This window comes from Schistocerca gregaria, chromosome 7, assembly GCF_023897955.1.
Source record: "Schistocerca gregaria isolate iqSchGreg1 chromosome 7, iqSchGreg1.2, whole genome shotgun sequence".
Lineage (NCBI taxonomy): Eukaryota > Metazoa > Arthropoda > Insecta > Orthoptera > Acrididae > Schistocerca > Schistocerca gregaria.
In genome coordinates, this window is record NC_064926.1 from 429,568,211 (window position 1) to 429,584,331 (window position 16,121).

Sequence of the window (16,121 nt, forward strand, 5' to 3'; positions counted from 1 at the left end):
AAGTGATATGGAAGAAGTATTACGGTAATGAATTTGATTTTTTGTTGGTTCAAGCTATGGTTTGACAAAATTGCAACATTTCACAGCTCATGATTTCAATGCTTGAGACTTTATTACACTCGAGTAATATGAAGATGATATTAATGAAATTCAGTAGGATAAAAGTTGTTTGATGTAAATAGAAAATATCAATGGCACACTTCATGTGTATATGCCTGAAAACTAAGTATCGAATGTTTCTGCAAGGGCCTTCGATATCAGATTTATTTATATTTTAGCACTGCCGTTTAGATATTCCAGGTTTTAACATAGTTGTTTACTCTGGCATTGAAAAATTGCTATAATGTGTTACACTGGTCATAAAAGCTTTGAAGGCAGTTTATTATTTCGATCACGCTTCACTGTACAACACACTGCACAAGCGTATAACGTATTAAACATATATTGGGAAGAGAAAAGCGCCTCTCAAATTCGGCGACGTCGTCATAGGTTTCGCTAAATTGAGATTACAAGTTCCATGTTTAACTAAATGTAATTCAGTAGCACCAATGCCTGGTAGTCTCAAGAGGCCAAAGTGGCTAAATTTAATATTCTTTCAGGTGATAGCACTAGATTGCTTTCAGCTCACTTGAAACAATTTCTGTTCTCGTGTGACACCTTAATGCCTATGCACATGTATCTGCTGTTCAACACGGCTGTCATTCTGGCCAGAAGTTCCTTTCATTATTTCTGCTAATTTGCTTATCTGACTTCACAATTCAGGCAATAACACTGCTGTTCATTGTTCCGAGGAACACATTTTAAATTGCAGGTCTTACACATAGGTTCGTCTGACTGCCACCACTGCACGCTGGGGCAGCTGAATACTCTTTTAACCTCTTAAGAAAAATATACAACCTTTCCATCACTTCTAGTTTCTGCTCCTGTCACTGTCACACTGTCGCACGTGTTCTTACAGTATTTTACCAGCCTACTGCATTCGTGGTTTCTGCACTGTATAACGCTTTACACACAGAAACTGATACCTCTACAGCGAAGTTCATCACATTCTTAGGTGCTGGTAAACAGTATTTTCTTATACATTCTCTCCGATAAGATTAACTTTGTTTTGATACCGTTCAGTTAAGCACATATTTGTTAAATCCGATAAACTTCGGTCGCATAGAGCCACAATTTGACATGTTATCTCTGAAAATGTGGCGCAGTTGAGAGTCATTGCTTCTAATCTGTTGTCACAAGAACGATTGCTATCGACACAAAATACTTAGGTACGACCTTGTCTTATTTACATGAAGATTCTCAGCAGACAAAATGGGTATTTTGCAAGGAATTGGATGTGCATTTACAAAAACAGTCAATGATTTCTGTTTCCTTCCATAAATCTTGTACGGTATTACGCGTAGTACGACGAAACGCAGAGTTTTTCTCAATTCCTGTGAGGTGAAATGCTAAGAATTTTAAAAGTTAACAGCAACGTCGTGCTTCGCATGAGTAGTCCATTTTCTACGGTAGGTAGCACGTTCATTCAGCCTTACTCGTAGTTACACCAACATTCCGCGTTCCGCAACATCATACACACTCGCTCACTTTAATACCCGGTCGCGCCCTGTCGGCAAACTGCAGTGCGGTCCGCAGAAGGCGGGGTGTTACGGAAGCCACACCCGGCGCGGCCTGGCGTGCGTGCTCGCCGTTAGAGGCGCCATAGCACCGTCGCGGCCCGCCGGCTACCGAAATACACGCCACCCGACCGCAGGTAGCAGTGCGCACGCGATGCTTCTTGCCTTTCTTTCACCTCGCTGCCTCCCCATCCTCCCCCGGCACCGTTACTCCACTTTTGCATGGGCACACAAAGAGGCACGAACTTGGGCTGTTCCCAGGCCCAGTTTCGACCCCGCGCATCGATTATGTCCAGAGGATACTGCGGTGCCGGCAGGTGGCACCGGGTGGACGCGTTCACTCGAGCTGTTGTTTCCTGACGGAGGCACCGGCCGACAGAGGCAGCTCTCGGTGACGTCTCGGAGTCATCTTGCGGTGAGGGGGCGGAGGGGGCGGCTACAGGAGCGGGCCGAGGGCAGCGACCGCCACCGCCCACGCAGCCAGAGCCAGGCAGAGTCCGCCGGACGGCGCCGACCGCCGACCACGGTTGCCGTGCTGCATCGCCGCCGGGTGTTCGCCTGCAACAGGGACACACCACGCACGGACACCATGTCTGTCGTCGTGACACAAACACATACATCATATGACACTGATAAGAGTAAGGACAACATTTTCGGCTCATTAACCAGATCGAGTCATATGTTCCAGAAACACACTAAGTCTCAACTGTATCTACAATAATGAACAGATATATGTAAGACATAATATCTCTCTGGAACACATTATTTCATATGATTAATGTATCACCTATGCTTAAGGTAAAGGCAGAATGATCCCCATTACGGTCCAGTGTCGGACAACCTCTGCAGTATTTGTACAAGTTGAGAAGAGGACCATCAATGATGAACTGAGCTGTGAACTGGAGTCTGTAATCGCGAATTTTTCAGATTTTGAATGTAGCAGGTGTAAAACACAGGGAGCGAAAGGCTATTTACAATTTGTACAGAAACCAGGTGACAGTTATAAGAGTCGAGAGACATGAAAGGGAAGCAGTGATTGGGAAGGGAGTGAGACAGGGTTGTAGCCCCTCGCAAATGTTATTCAATCTGTATATTGAGCAAGCAGTAAAGGAAAGGAAAGAAAAGTTCGGAGTAGGTTTTAAAATCCATATAGAAGAAATAAAAACTTTGAGATCCGCCGATGACACTGTAAATGTCATAGACAGCAAAGGACTTGGAAGAGCAGTTGAACGGAATGGACAGTGACTTGAAAGAAGGATATGAGATGCACACCAACAAAAGCAAAGCGAGGATAATGGAATGTAGATGAATTAACTCGGGCTATCCTGCTGGAATTACATTAGGAAATGAGACGCTTAAAGTAGTAAAGGAGTTTTTCTATCTGGGAGCAAAATAAATGTTAAAGGTCGAAGTAGAGAGGATATAAAATGTAGACTAGCAACGGCAAGGAGAGCGTTTCTGAAGAAGAGAAATTTGTCAGTATCGAGTACAGATTTGTCAGTAAGGCGCTTCTGAAAGGATTCGTATGGAGTGAAATGAACCATGGACGACAAATAGCTTAGACTAGAAGAGCATAGAATCTTTCCAAATGTGGTGCTACAGAAGAATGCCGAAGATTGGATGGGTAGATCACATAACTAATGAGCTGGTGTTGAATAGAATTGGGGAGAAGAGGAGTTTGTGGCACAACTTGACTAGAAGAAGTGATCGGTTGGTAGGACATGTTCTGAGGCATCAAGGGATTACCAATTTAGTATTGGACGGCAGCGTGGAGGGTAAAAATCGTAGAGCGAGACCAAGAGATGAATACACCAAGCAAATTCAGAAGTATGTACGTTGCAGTAGGTACTGGGAGATGAAGAAGCTTGCACAGGATAGAGTAGCATGGTGCGCTGCATCAAACCAGTCTCAGGACTGAAGACGACAACAACAACAATATCAGGGAGGTAGACGTAGTACAGTAATCTCAAAACGTCTATTAGCTGCAGTGTCAGGATGGCGCATCACCCTAATGAGGGAGAGCCCTGGGTTCAAATCCCGGGCTTGATACTCATTTTAATTCATTGCTTTGGCCTGTACTCATTATCATAGATTCGGCTCGTGTTTGACTGTTCCTTTGTGTGCATCCTAATATTTAACGTTCCAAGACATTTTGGCTTAACGCACTACGATCCCGCAACGTTTCTTGAGAAAACCGCCCCTAACTTTCACTGCGTGCAGTCTACTCAAAACTAGCGAGAGCGGTGGATAATTTCAGGTACATGCCAAGAAATGTGTCATACGACCGTTACTGTTATAATGTACGGAAATGATGCCTAGAAACGACGGAGATGCTTCGTGTGCGCCGTAGCCCTCAGTGGTTCATAATCCCACAACAGGCCACATCGGTCCACCACCACACTGCCGCCCCACACCGAACCCAGGATTATTGTGCGGTTCGGCGCCCACAGTACCCCCCCCCCCCCCCCCCCCCCGGGAATGGGAACCGGATCGCCTCATACCAGACGGGTGTAATCGTAATCCCAAATGTTCGCGTGGTGGAGTAATTGTGGTGTACGCGTACGTCTAGACAGTGCTTGCGCAGAAATCGCCGACACAGTGTAACTGAGGCGGAGTAACGGGAAGCTGACCGCATTCGCCGAGGCAGATGAGAAACCGCCTAAAAACCATTGGCTGGCCGGCACACCGGACCTCGCCATTAATCCGCCGGGTGGATTCGTGCCCGGAACCTGCACCCTTTCGCCCCCTTTCGCACTCGGGAAGCAGCGCGTTAGAGCGCGCGGCTAGCCGGGCGGCCAATGATATGGCAGAAAGCATCGGAAGATCTGTAGTACTGTTGCAAATGACGGAATTATCTATAAGAAAGTTACAACACCACAAGACTTCGACCAGGAATTTCGTTGACTGGAGCAGAATTGTCTTCAGCCACGAGCGCCGCTTCGCAATGAGTCCCGATGGCCAGCGAAGACACCTCTGCAGACAGCGGTAGGATCCCAGTCTGACTGCCGCCCGGTATACTGTCCGACAACAAGGGGTGATGGTCTGGGGTGTTAATTCTTTTCATAGCAGGCATTCGCGGCAGCCTCACAGCACACCCCCCTTCAAGGCAAACCATTCTTGACGTACATTTCAGCCAGATAATGCCCGCCCCCACACGATCAGGGTTTCTACTGGTTGTCTTCGTGCCTGCCAAGCCCTACATTGGCCTACGCAGTCTCCGTATTTCTCCTCAATTGAGAATTTTAGCAGCATTATGGGCAGGGCCCTCGATTACGATCTAATGCACTAGAATTTGGCACGTTATCCCTGGCGAAGACATCCAACGACTCTGTCAATCAACGCCAGGCCAAACAATTGTTTCCATAAGGGCCGGAGTCGGACCAAATTGGTGAAGCACTTCCTTTTGAATAAATCACCCAATGTTTTTGAAACTGTAATCATTTGTGTGTCTGTACATGTAAACCGTTCCATTCCGATAATTCCCTCTCGCTCGTGTGTGTGTGTGTGTGTGTGTGTGTGTGTGTGTGTGTGTGTGTGTGTGTAACTGCGCGAAGTTGCATTCATTCGATTCTTTTGGTGCCGTAATTGATTTACATATCGTTTTAACCCTCCTACTACTATCAGTTTCAAACGGAAAGAAATGCCAAAAAAAAATATACTTGAAGATCAATGAAAGGTTCTCTGATCTCCATCCACATGCCTAGGTCGCTACGACAGGCAGCACTTTCGTTGCACAGCGTTCATCATGCGGGTACATATGCGGAAGTAAAAAATTTTTCTTTCGTTGATTTGCAGGAAAATATGAGTTTTCGAACCCCATATATGATAATGCATAATGCTCAGTTTTTAATAATCTGTCTATCTTGTCAGTTTTGATTCGATTGCGCTTCAAGGACAGAAGTGCAGGCTTACACTTCAAATAATTACGTACATAAAATCTTAGGTACGGTTGTACATTGCAAACAACTTATACACAATTATATCTGAAAAGATAATTAGTTTTTATTTAAATTCTTCATTTCTTAATAAGAGTAAAATGGTACGACTCATAACCAATAATATGATGGCAATGTGATAACTCCAAATTTTTTGATGATTAACGAAAACCTTATACTAGTAAATTTTGGATTGATTATATTCTCAGCGAAAGTTAAGTACTTAAACTTCACTTGTCAGCCATGGCATCATTAATACTTTAATTCTTTTATTCTTTTTCTTTTAAGAAAACAAAGTTTCTACTGAAATCCTCAAACGTGATTTCGCACAAATGTGGTTCTTTTAGGTGTCACACCGTTAGTATCATTGTGCAAAATGGTCATACGTGATGATACTGTGAGTAAGCGATTTAGAATGAATCTACAAGGTACTGGTCTATTTGAAATACTCAGTTCATACCGAGCCGAAACCAAGCTCGATTACCTCTATAGCTATTCCACTCTCAGCAACTGTACGGAATGTCAGAATACCGGTAGTTCCAAGTACAGACCGATGCAGATTCGACGAATCAGTTGCAAATACAAAGTTCGAGATTTTTGGGCATTGAATAGTTTATTATTTAGAGTAACTAAGAGATGGAAACTGAATTCTATTTTCACCGTCTTCTGTGACTCTCCTGTACACGAAGAACTACAATTCTATTTGTTACTAAAACAGATCTCCTTTTTCTTTTATAAAAAAAAAATAATGGCGAGACTTTGGACACACACATCTAATTTCGTAGTGTCATTATCGACAGGACGATGCAAATAGTTCCTTCATGCATTCATCAACCGCACCATTTCTTCGATAGACAAATTAAGCGATATGTCTCATCGGATCGACCAAAAACAGGAACTCCGTACGAAACATCTGTTGTCGCGTCGAGGTCCTATTCAAATAGCACAGAAGCCTGCCAGTACCGGTACCCTTGTGCTTCACAGCCTGCCAACAAGCATTTAGTGGACACTGTTTCTTGGTATGTTATTGTGGAGCAGGGAGAACTAAGCTTATTAATTTTGTTATGAAGAGCCAGTACCTTTGGCATGAAACCTATGACGCTACTGCAAGACAGAGGCATCTCGTGGTACACTGAGGCAATTCTCCAAAAAGGGCATTAAGCAGTCATTTACGGTGCTTAAAGGAACAGTCTGTGCGGAGACTGTGTTACTGACTGTAGGAGATTGTGCCCCGTAGTTTTTTTTTTTATAGTGGCCATATTGAAGGTGGCAGGGGTAAAATATAGGGAGCGAAAGGCTATTTACAATTTGTATAGAAACCAAATGGCAGTTATAAGAGTTGAAGGGCATGAAAGGGAAGCAGTGGTTGGGATGGGAGTGAGACAGGGTTGTAGCCTCTCCCCGGTGTTATTCAATCTGTATATTGAGCAAGCAGTGAAGGAAACAAAAGAAAATTTCAGAGTAGGTATTAAAATCCATGTAAAAGAAATAAAAATTTTGAGGTTCGCCGATGACATTGTAACTCTGTCACAGACAGCAAAGGACTTGGAAGAGCAGTTGAATGGAATGGATAGTGTCTTGAAAGCAGGATATAAGATGAACATCAACAAAAGCAAAACGAGGATAATGGAATGTAGTCGAATTAAGTCGGGTGATGCTGAGGGTATTAGATTAGGAAATGAGACACTGAAAGTAGTAAAGGAGTTTTGCTTTTCGGGGAGCAAAATAACTGATGATGGTCGAAGTAGAGAGGATATAAAATGTAGACTGGCAATGGGAAGGAAAGCGTTTCTGAAGAAGAGAAATTTGTTAACATCGAGTATAGATTTAAGTGTCAGGAAGCCGATTCTGAAAGTATTTGTATGGAGAGTAGTCACGTATGGAAGTGAAACATGGACGATAAATAGTTTAGACAAGAAGAGAATAGAAGCTTTCGAAATGTGGTGCTACTGAATAATGCTGAAGATAAGATGGGTAGATCACATAACTAATGAGGAGGTGTTCAAGAGGAATGGGGAGAAGAGGAGTTTGTGGCACAACTTGATTAGAAGAAGGGATCGGTGGGTAGTACATGTTCTGAGGCACGAAGGGATCACCAATTTAGTATTTGACGGCAGCGTGGAGGGTAAATATCGTAGAGGGAGACCAAGAGAAGAATACACCAAGCAGATTCAGAAGGATGTAGGTTGCAGTACGTACTGAATGGTGAAGATGCTTCACAGGATAGAGTAGCATGGAGAGCTGCATGAAACCAGTCTCAGGACTGAAGACCACAACAACAACGACGTTGAGAAGATTATTGACAGTGAAAATAAGCATATCTTAACTTATTGTAAAGTATATCTGAGTTAATACAACTGATTTTATCAGTGGTTTCGATATGAATCAACTGGAGCAATATGTACTTTTCATATACATTTTTTAAATTTTGGGATTATTTTTACTTTTCATTTAGGATTATAATTCGTTTTAGGCATTATGAGGTCATAGCCGTTTAGAAATTTGAGACTGCATCTAGGAATAATGCGAAATTGCTTTCAAATCTATCATATTAAATGATATGTGGTTGAAAACTGTATGCCCCAGTGGTTCCAAAGCGAAACCACCTACGTGAAACAATCGAGTGTTCGCTTTTTTGTCACTTTCTTCTTATATTGGTTGCCTACTGTGATAGTGAAGGTAAATTTTGTGGACATTTTTATATAACATTTTTTCGTGGTGTTGGGACTCAACTGGTTAAAGTAACCTTTCGAAGCAGGTGAAGGAAGTGGAATAGGATGTTGAATACAACGTTTCCTGGTAGGAGCGTCATGTTATTTTAGTGTCAGCGGTTTTTGCTTTGTTGAACGTGGTTTTCATCAGGGAGGCGTAGATATGTTTTAATGGGACAGTGCCTTTTTCAGATCTTATATAGTGTAATGTCATTCTGGAATCAATTTGTAAGGCATCCCATTGGGTGTTAGTGATTAGTATGAAGGGACGGGAAGGCACGTCCTTATTCCACAGCTTTTAGGGTAAATACGGGAGCGGTGCCGCATGCGGTATAGGCTGCGCACAACCTCGTAGTTTCGGTATACACCGACAAAGTGTGCGCATATCGGCAGTGCAGTTTCTCCGTCGACGCCATGCCCTAATAAAAGTATTTACGTTCCGATTTAGTACCTTTTACTTACGCTCTGGGGGAATAATTGAAGTAAGTCTGTAAATATCTCTTCAAAGCTTTTTCAGTGTCCGGATTAGTTCATAGTCTACGCTAAATAGTGAAATATTTCCAAATATTTGAGTATTTTTCATAAACCGTAATTTCTGTTGGGCGTGTTTTGATTCGAGTACGGCTTCTTGTGCTATCAAAGTCATTTATTTGTAAGGTGCTGCGTCTCTGACCAACAAATCCGGAACATATATCGGCTGAATAAATGAAATAGCAGTTTCAAATAGCTATTTTATTTATGCAACAAGAATAACTGACAAATATATATGTATATATAGCCCATCACTTAAAATAATTTCGCCAGATACTGAAAAAATGAGTGAAGCCAATTTGTAAATAAAACTATATTTATAATTTTTAGAGTAAAATACCTAATAAGAATTTGTAAATATTACTTCTGTTTTTAATTTAATATATCACTAGGAATATTTGAGTCTGCTGAATAAAGGTAACATATATCTTGGTTTTAATGCTTGCAACTATCAACAAGTAAACTAGTTATCTAAACAAGTAAACTAATTAGATACATAACTATCATTAAGAAAAACTATTGTTAACACTTAATTTTTTTCTCTTCTTCCCACAACATATTTATAACCAAAAATATACTTATAAGTATCTACATAGAGATTTTGTCTGAAAAAATGGATGTTTTTGAGGATTTATAGGCTGTAGCATATCACCCATAGCATAATCGATAGGACCCTAAATGTAAAGATAATTTCATTGTCAAATATTACGTTTAAATATTACATTGAAAACTCCTGATAAATTGTTTGTTATAGGCAATTGGTGTGTTTAGTCGTACAAAAAAAAAACAATAAAAATACTAAATGTACACCATGGAACTTCACATAATGATTTTGAATATGTGCACCATCTCTCCCGGATTTATCCTATCTTGACCGCATGCATCGGCGTGGCAGTAGGGATGGAGAGGGTACTTCAAACTAAAATTAGCGATTTCTTATCATATCCCTTCCAAACCTACATATACCTACACATTCAGTAAGCCAACATACGATGCATTCCAGACGGTAGTTTGTCATTCTTAATCTATAACGGGCAGATTTTCTGCCCCTGCTTTGATCATAACAGCATCTCGCTAGTCAAATGCGTGGGTGGAATGTACAACATTTGTGTGTAGCCAATCATTTTAATTGCTGTCATTTATTTCATGCCTTAGTTTAACTGAAAATGTAAGGAAAAATTTTATATGAATCTCTAATATTATTCTGTCAGTGCAATTACGTGTAACATTTGTGTGTCCTGAAGCTTTCGTCTGGCAGGGAACATTTAACCTATGAAAAAAATCTATAGGTGCAGAAATAAGAAGTGAAAGGGACAGCCTCTATACGAACTGGGATTTGTATCGAGAGACGGGCGTGACGGCGGACGTAATTAGTGAACCATTTATTAATTTTGTGGGAGGAAGAACAGTTTTCGTTGCAGTTGAAAGCGAAGAAATTGAAGAAGAATTCTGAGGCAATGTACGGAGATCGAGACCACGGTAACAATATGAAGAACTGAGAACAAATCGGAACTTTCTAGAGGACTATTGCTTCACAATTGTTACATTAGCTTGCTGTAATTCCGAGAGGAGAACGTATTTGGATATTCGTGACAGAAGAGAATATCGTAAGAGGTGAATACTGTGAGGACAAGAAGAAAAGCAAGAACCAAGAGTGCAAGATCAAGTACAGAATACATAGGAAGACAGAGCCGAAAATACGTCGGGCAGCGCCAAAGCAGAGCAATCTCATTATAAGAACGCAAAACAGTCCGTGGTTCCTGTTTGCAGCACACATATACTCAGCTGTTTTTCGTGTTTTTTGAACAGAAGACATATGGTGGTTTTCGCACTTCTACGAGCGCTATTGCAAGGGGAATTTGTCAGCCTCTCCTGTAGTTTGTGTATTGATGTGTCTGCATACGTATACCACCCTGACGTAATCCGGTCCCGCACCGTATTCAGAAACAGTTTCAAAGTTTTACAGTGTGCATTCAACCACAAGATGACACGTCAGGCCAGCAGTAGGAATTTTATTTGCTTTTTATTAATTAATATTCTTATTCTTACTTGTAAGATAACAACCGCCATCTTGCTTTGACCCAGCGACTGTCGAAAACAGATGCAGCGTGCCCACATCAAAGAACATTTGACTCAGCGAAAACGAGCCAGATGAGACAAATGAATATTCCAGCGACTTATACTCTTCGACCTACTTCGTTTTGAAATATATGAGAACAGCATTTTAATTATATTATACATGTGTGAGAATAAAGACATAGGACTGTATTTTGCATTCCTTCAGAAATGAAACAAACAGAACGTACTGATAATGATTTTGTAATCAATGTGAAGCTCTCTCGCAGCTACAATTACAATAATACTACATAAGCTACCTAAAATGAATAATATGCTACGTTACCCGAGTGTTTCCCCGCCAAAGCATATCACCGGCCGCCCACCGGTGCGGTCATCACCTGCCTCCAGAGTCAGGCGAACGCCATAATCACCCGGTGCCTTCCCCAAACTAGGGCAGTCTATTTTACCAAACGGCGCTTAGTCGTCCGCCGCAATATTTCGATTGCAGGCGTGTAGGCGCCCTGGTCCCCGACAAATACCGATCTCGGGGCCCAGATGGACCACAAGTTCCTCCTGCACCGTCATGAGAAGCATGTCGCCAACAAGGGGCAAAAGCTGACCAGTGCTTTGTACCCACTCTTCCGCAGTGGAGAACTTAACCTGTACACCAAGCTCTTGCATTTACCGAACAGTTATCCTGAGTGCCCTCTTACGTATGTCTCTGCTGCACTGGCCACGATTAGTGTCACCAGAATGGGACGTTACAGCACTTGCAGAACAAGGTTCTCAGGTGGAGCCTGCACGTCCCGCCATTCACGAGACCTGTGACCCTCCACGAGGAAGCGGACATTGTCCCCCTCAAGTCGACCATACGGAACAACGCGCGGCGGCTCTATGAGAAAGTGAATGCCCTGACGGACACTAACCATGATTTACGCCACGCTGTGACCACACTTTCACGCCGCTGACATCGACCATCTAACCATCCTAGAGGAATCGGACCATGGCTAACGATAGGCCTGGCACTCCCACTACAGAGGCATCATTTGGCGGGACTGGACCCCCCTACTACGTCCAATACGTCGACCCTACCTGCCCACCTAGGACAAAATTTTTCTGCCTGCCTCATGTAGTATTGCCACCGTTTGAGGGTGGTACGGGACTCCAAGTATATTGCAGTGACGCAGCGTCACTGCCCTGTGGATAAATTTACTGCCTCGCCGACACATTTAGACCACAAAAGACCGGTGATGCTGCATTGTAACATATCACAAGAAAACATTAATTGACAATCTTTTCATTGCACATTGGAGTGTATGTGTTGTGGCTAGTTCCTTGTGAATTTGTGTACCATCAACAGTGCAACATGTACCCACCGGTGTTGGGAGCAACGACAGTACCATGCTATATTAACCGCCCACTCTATAATTAATCAGAGCGATTTGGTTCACTCGTTGTATGACAGGGCGCCATCGAGTGTGACAGCATACACACAATTGCACTGTGAGCATTGACAATATGGTGCTATGTTAATAGGCCACTTTATCATTAACCAACCACATTATCATTACACCTGAGAGTGAGAGTGCTTCAGCTCACTCATCGAGAGTCGGAATGCAATCAGAGGTGGTAGTACATACACAGTTTCGCTGGGATCATCAACAGTATGACGCTATATTAACTGACCTCATTATCTTAAACTGATCATACTATTAATGCACCTGACAGTGATGGCCCTACAGCTCGCTCATTGTACGTCACTGGGACATCAGGGGTGACAAGGTGTGCACAATTGCTCTAGGAGCATTGACAGTACGATATTATATTAAATGGCCACTTTATCATTAACTAACCGCAATATCACTGCACCTGACCGTGAGAGCGCTTTGTTTTCCTCGTCGTCAGATGGCACACCGTCGGGTGTGGCAGCAAACATACATTAACCGGCCACATTAACATTAAACGACCACATTATCATTACACTTGAGCGTGAGAGCGCTTCGGTTCACTCGTGTGTTTGCGTCCCATCAGCGGTGGAAGCGTGTACACAATTGCACTGGAAGCCTCGACAGTACATTATACATTAACTGGCCGCATTGCCATTAACCAGAGTGATAGCACTTTGGTTCACTCATTGTGTCAAAGTGCCATCACCGTTGGCAGCTTGTACACAGCTGAACTTGGAGCATCAACAGTATGATGCTATATTTACTGGCCGCATTACCTTAACCATCAACGGCCCCTGTGCAACGTTCTCAACACGTTGCAAGTGTCAGTAAGGGGTGGAACAGAAGTTGTGAGTGCGTTATGTCGGAGCTCAGAGCATTCGAACGTGTGGAAATTGTTGGTGCTCGTATGGTATCCGCTTCCGTAACCTAGGTAGCTGAAGTGTTTGCTGTGAACAAGTATGGTATCGAGGATGTATACCCCTTACATGAAAAACGAAAAAAAATATTATCAGCTAAGCCACAACGCAGGAGAAAGCGTGTCTTGAGTGATTCTGACAGATAGTCATGGATGAAAATTCTGACGGAATATAAAAGGACGACAGCTGCCTAAGTCAATGCAGAACTTCAGTCTCACTCGCAAGCTGTTCAGCACTTGAGTAACACGAATGGAGTTCTATAAGCAGGGAGCTGAATGGCTGGATGGAATTACATAACGAATCGTCTGTGCTGCAAATGCCAATGGCTGATCACATGGTAGTGAAGCCATGAAACCAGGCCTATGGAGCAATTGAAGAAAGTCATTTGGCCGTATAACTCTCCTTTAACACTGATTCAAAATTCTGGACGAGTTTACGACTGGCGGACACCGTGCCAGGCCTATGATGCAGACTGCTAGCTGCCAAGGGTGAAACATGGGGAGAGTTCGGTGACCTTTTGTGCAACGATATCGTGGTATTCCATGGGCCCCAAGGTCACTCTATTGGTTCGCAAAATTGCCAAGGATTATGAGAGCGATTCGTTCCCTGTTATCAGCCACTAGTTTGCGTGAACTGTTGTGTAGGATCCCCTCGAAAACTATACAGGACCTGTATACATACGTTTGGAGACAATTGGAAGCTGTTTTGTCCTGAATGGCAACAGTTTTCGTACGGCATATTAAGCATGGTAGTGTGTTACAGTATTAGTGTTTCCATACTTCCGGCCACCCTCTGTATCCTCGTATATAAAGTGTCTTCAAAAATGTGTCATATTCCTGTAGGAGGTATATTGATATTAACGAAACGAAAGTTCCACGTAATTGTATGTCCAGAAATCTATTCCTTTTCAAATGTGGGTTAATCTGACCTCCTGTTCCCATCTGTCTGTTACCGGTACTTAGAAATAGACCGAATGGCAGTGCTGCATGAGGTTGCGGCACATGCTGACAACCCTATATCACTAATACAACTGGCTCCTTTCGTATTGCGTCACAAACGTTATTACGACGCTCCTGTAACAGCTGCACATTGTCCATGGCTTGGCCATACATAATGCCCTTAACAGCCATCAGCGCCAGATATCCTGATTGATTCTGTTTCGGTGAAATGGGAGTCCAAAATACCATATTTCTTCGACCAGTCCATTGACACGACATATTGACGGGAAGTATGTCGCACGATGGGTTGGTGGCCCGTTGTTCACGTTAGATGGCATAATAAATTATCACAACACTCACGTTTGGACATACTCGAGCAATCATGGATGCGAGGCATCAGCGTCGTTTCACTATCAATACAGTATATGGGCAGGAATTATCTGTGGCGGACTCTAGGATCGTACACTTTACCAAATAGTTTAACAAGTGCTGTGTGTCACAGATTTCCTCACTATGAACTTCCGGAGCAATTGGAAAACGTCACCTGTGCAGAAAGAATACGATTATGTCAGACCTGAGTTTTTCGAGACACATACAGTGTTCAGTATACTTAAAGGAATGCACCTGGTTGTCGTCTACAACCGTCGATTTTTCGACAGGTGACTACCCCGTCATTTCCAAGACCAATCTTTAGCATATAATCACTGTGCAAATAAACTTAAGGCGACGGTTTTCCGAGCTGTTCCAGAAAGATAACACACAGAACACACACACACAAATACACAAGACTGTGAACACTAGCGCCGCGCGGAGTGGCCATGCGGTTCGAGGCGTCATGTCACGGACTGCGTGGCCACTCCCGCGGGAGGTTCGAGTCCTCCCTCGGGCATGGTTGTGTGTGTCGTTCTTAGCATAAGTTAGGTTAAGCAGTGTGTCGGTATAGGGACCGATGACCTCAGAAGTTTGGTCCCTTAGGAATTCACAAACACTAACCCCACGAGCAGCGTTGTTGCAGATGCTTCTTCCGTAAGTCATAAAAGCTACAGACATAGGTCCCAACCCGGGTCCCAACCCGGGTCCCAACCCGGTTCCAGGTTGGTCATTAGCGCAATGCCATTCTAATCTTCCTTACACTGCATCCATTCTGACGGAAGATGACCTCTAGATGGGCTAAATGAGCTGCGTCCTCAAAACCTTTCTCCGTGGGATTTATCACAGACCGTCGAGATATAGTGTTAGACTCCGAGCCATGGAAACGTTCACACTTCGCCAGATGCCGGGCATTTACGGAATGAAATTACCGGTCAGAGTGCCACCAGGAAGCACAGCCGAACCGATCCCAAGAAAGTACCGCCGTCTTTCAAGCAGTGGTCAAGTGGAGTCGAAACAATTCCTTAGAAACAAAATCCAACTGACGACAAGTGTAATGAATCCTCTCACGGACAAGAGCTAGGGTAGCGCCTTGCCTGATGCGACTGGCGGCACGAGAATTAATATGATGCGCATTTTTTAAATAGAGATTGAGGATTTTGCTTCAATTCACCATTGGATACTGCTCGCTCCCTATTCAAAAAACATAGGGACATGTTTAATGTGACTTCACCGGTTGCTCCGTAATTTTCAAGAGCGATAATTTCTGTCGGCGGTCATCATCGGTAGTGAAGTGGCGCTAGTGTCTACAGTTTGTTTGTGTGTTTTATATTTCCGGAATTGTGCAAGAAGAGGTTTTAAATGTCAGCTCTTACTTGCTGCAGCTGTGCCGTGAAATGACGGGTAGTCACCTGTCGAAATGTCGGCTTTTGCCGACGGCGCCAGCCGACTGCATTCCCGTAGGTCATTTAAATACGATTACAGCTTACGCACGACGGGAGCACCAATACCTTTTCTAAGGTTCAGGATGGTTCAAGTGGCTCTAAGCACTATGGGACTTTACATCTGAGGTATAATAATGTCGTGTGACCAGGGCC

At 43.3% G+C, this 16,121-nt stretch overlaps 1 protein-coding gene across 1 annotated transcript in view; it reads right to left on the minus strand.

The window, feature by feature from the left end:
- Positions 1 to 251: 251 nt before the first annotated feature.
- LOC126281483 (zwei Ig domain protein zig-8-like) overlaps positions 252 to 16,121 on the minus strand; it is a 1,171,655-nt gene continuing 1,155,785 nt past the window's right edge. Inside the window, exon 6 of the mRNA XM_049980479.1 lies at positions 252 to 2,174. Coding sequence (XP_049836436.1) covers positions 2,053 to 2,174 — 122 coding nt within the window. The 3' untranslated portion in view covers positions 252 to 2,052. The remainder of the gene's footprint in view (positions 2,175 to 16,121) is intronic.